We start from the raw sequence: 546 nt of genomic DNA on the forward strand, positions 1-546 counted from the left end.
CGCCCCCGGCTGCAGGACAACCCCGCTGCCGACGCCGTCCTGCCGGGCACGGACTGGGGGGATCTCCTTCCCCTTCCCTGTGGCACGGAGGCAAATCCCATCCTCTCCTTGTCCTTCCTCCCCAGACAAGGAGCTGAGCACAGAGCCCAGGGAGGACAAATCCCCGCGGCAGAACCTGGTGGAAGAGGCCGTTTTGAGCGGCTCCACGGCGCAGGAATGCAACGGGGAGGAAAAGCCCCAGAGATCCTGCAGGAGGAGGGGCTGCAAACGCAGCCCAGGGTGCTCTGAGGAGGAAAGCACCACCCTGTGCTGGGAAGGCGGCCGGAGATCCAGCCAGAGGTCAGAGCTGGTGGTTCATGAGCAGCTTCACAATGGGGAGAAGCCCCACAAGTGTGGGGAATGTGGGAAGAGCTTCAGGTGGAGATGCCGCCTGATCCGCCACCAGAGGATCCACACTGGGGAGAGGCCCTATGAGTGTTCCGAATGTGGGAAGAGCTTTAGCCAGAGATCCCACCTGACCTCCCACCAGATGATTCATAGTGGGGA

The 546-nt window shown here is 62.5% G+C and overlaps 1 protein-coding gene across 1 annotated transcript in view; it reads left to right on the top strand.

Annotated features, from left to right (window-relative positions):
• Nucleotides 1–125: 125 nt before the first annotated feature.
• The window catches only part of LOC121660664 (zinc finger protein with KRAB and SCAN domains 8-like), a gene marked incomplete at its 5' end in the record, with an annotated part of 3,822 nt that continues 3,401 nt past the window's right edge, over nucleotides 126–546 (top strand). Inside the window, one exon of the mRNA XM_042020092.1 lies at nucleotides 126–417. Coding sequence (XP_041876026.1) covers nucleotides 126–417 — 292 coding nt within the window. The remainder of the gene's footprint in view (nucleotides 418–546) is intronic.

Source organism: Corvus kubaryi, unplaced genomic scaffold (genome assembly GCF_017639235.1).
Source record: "Corvus kubaryi isolate FWS band 111438036 unplaced genomic scaffold, C.kubaryi_AGA036_p1.0 36770, whole genome shotgun sequence".
Lineage (NCBI taxonomy): Eukaryota > Metazoa > Chordata > Aves > Passeriformes > Corvidae > Corvus > Corvus kubaryi.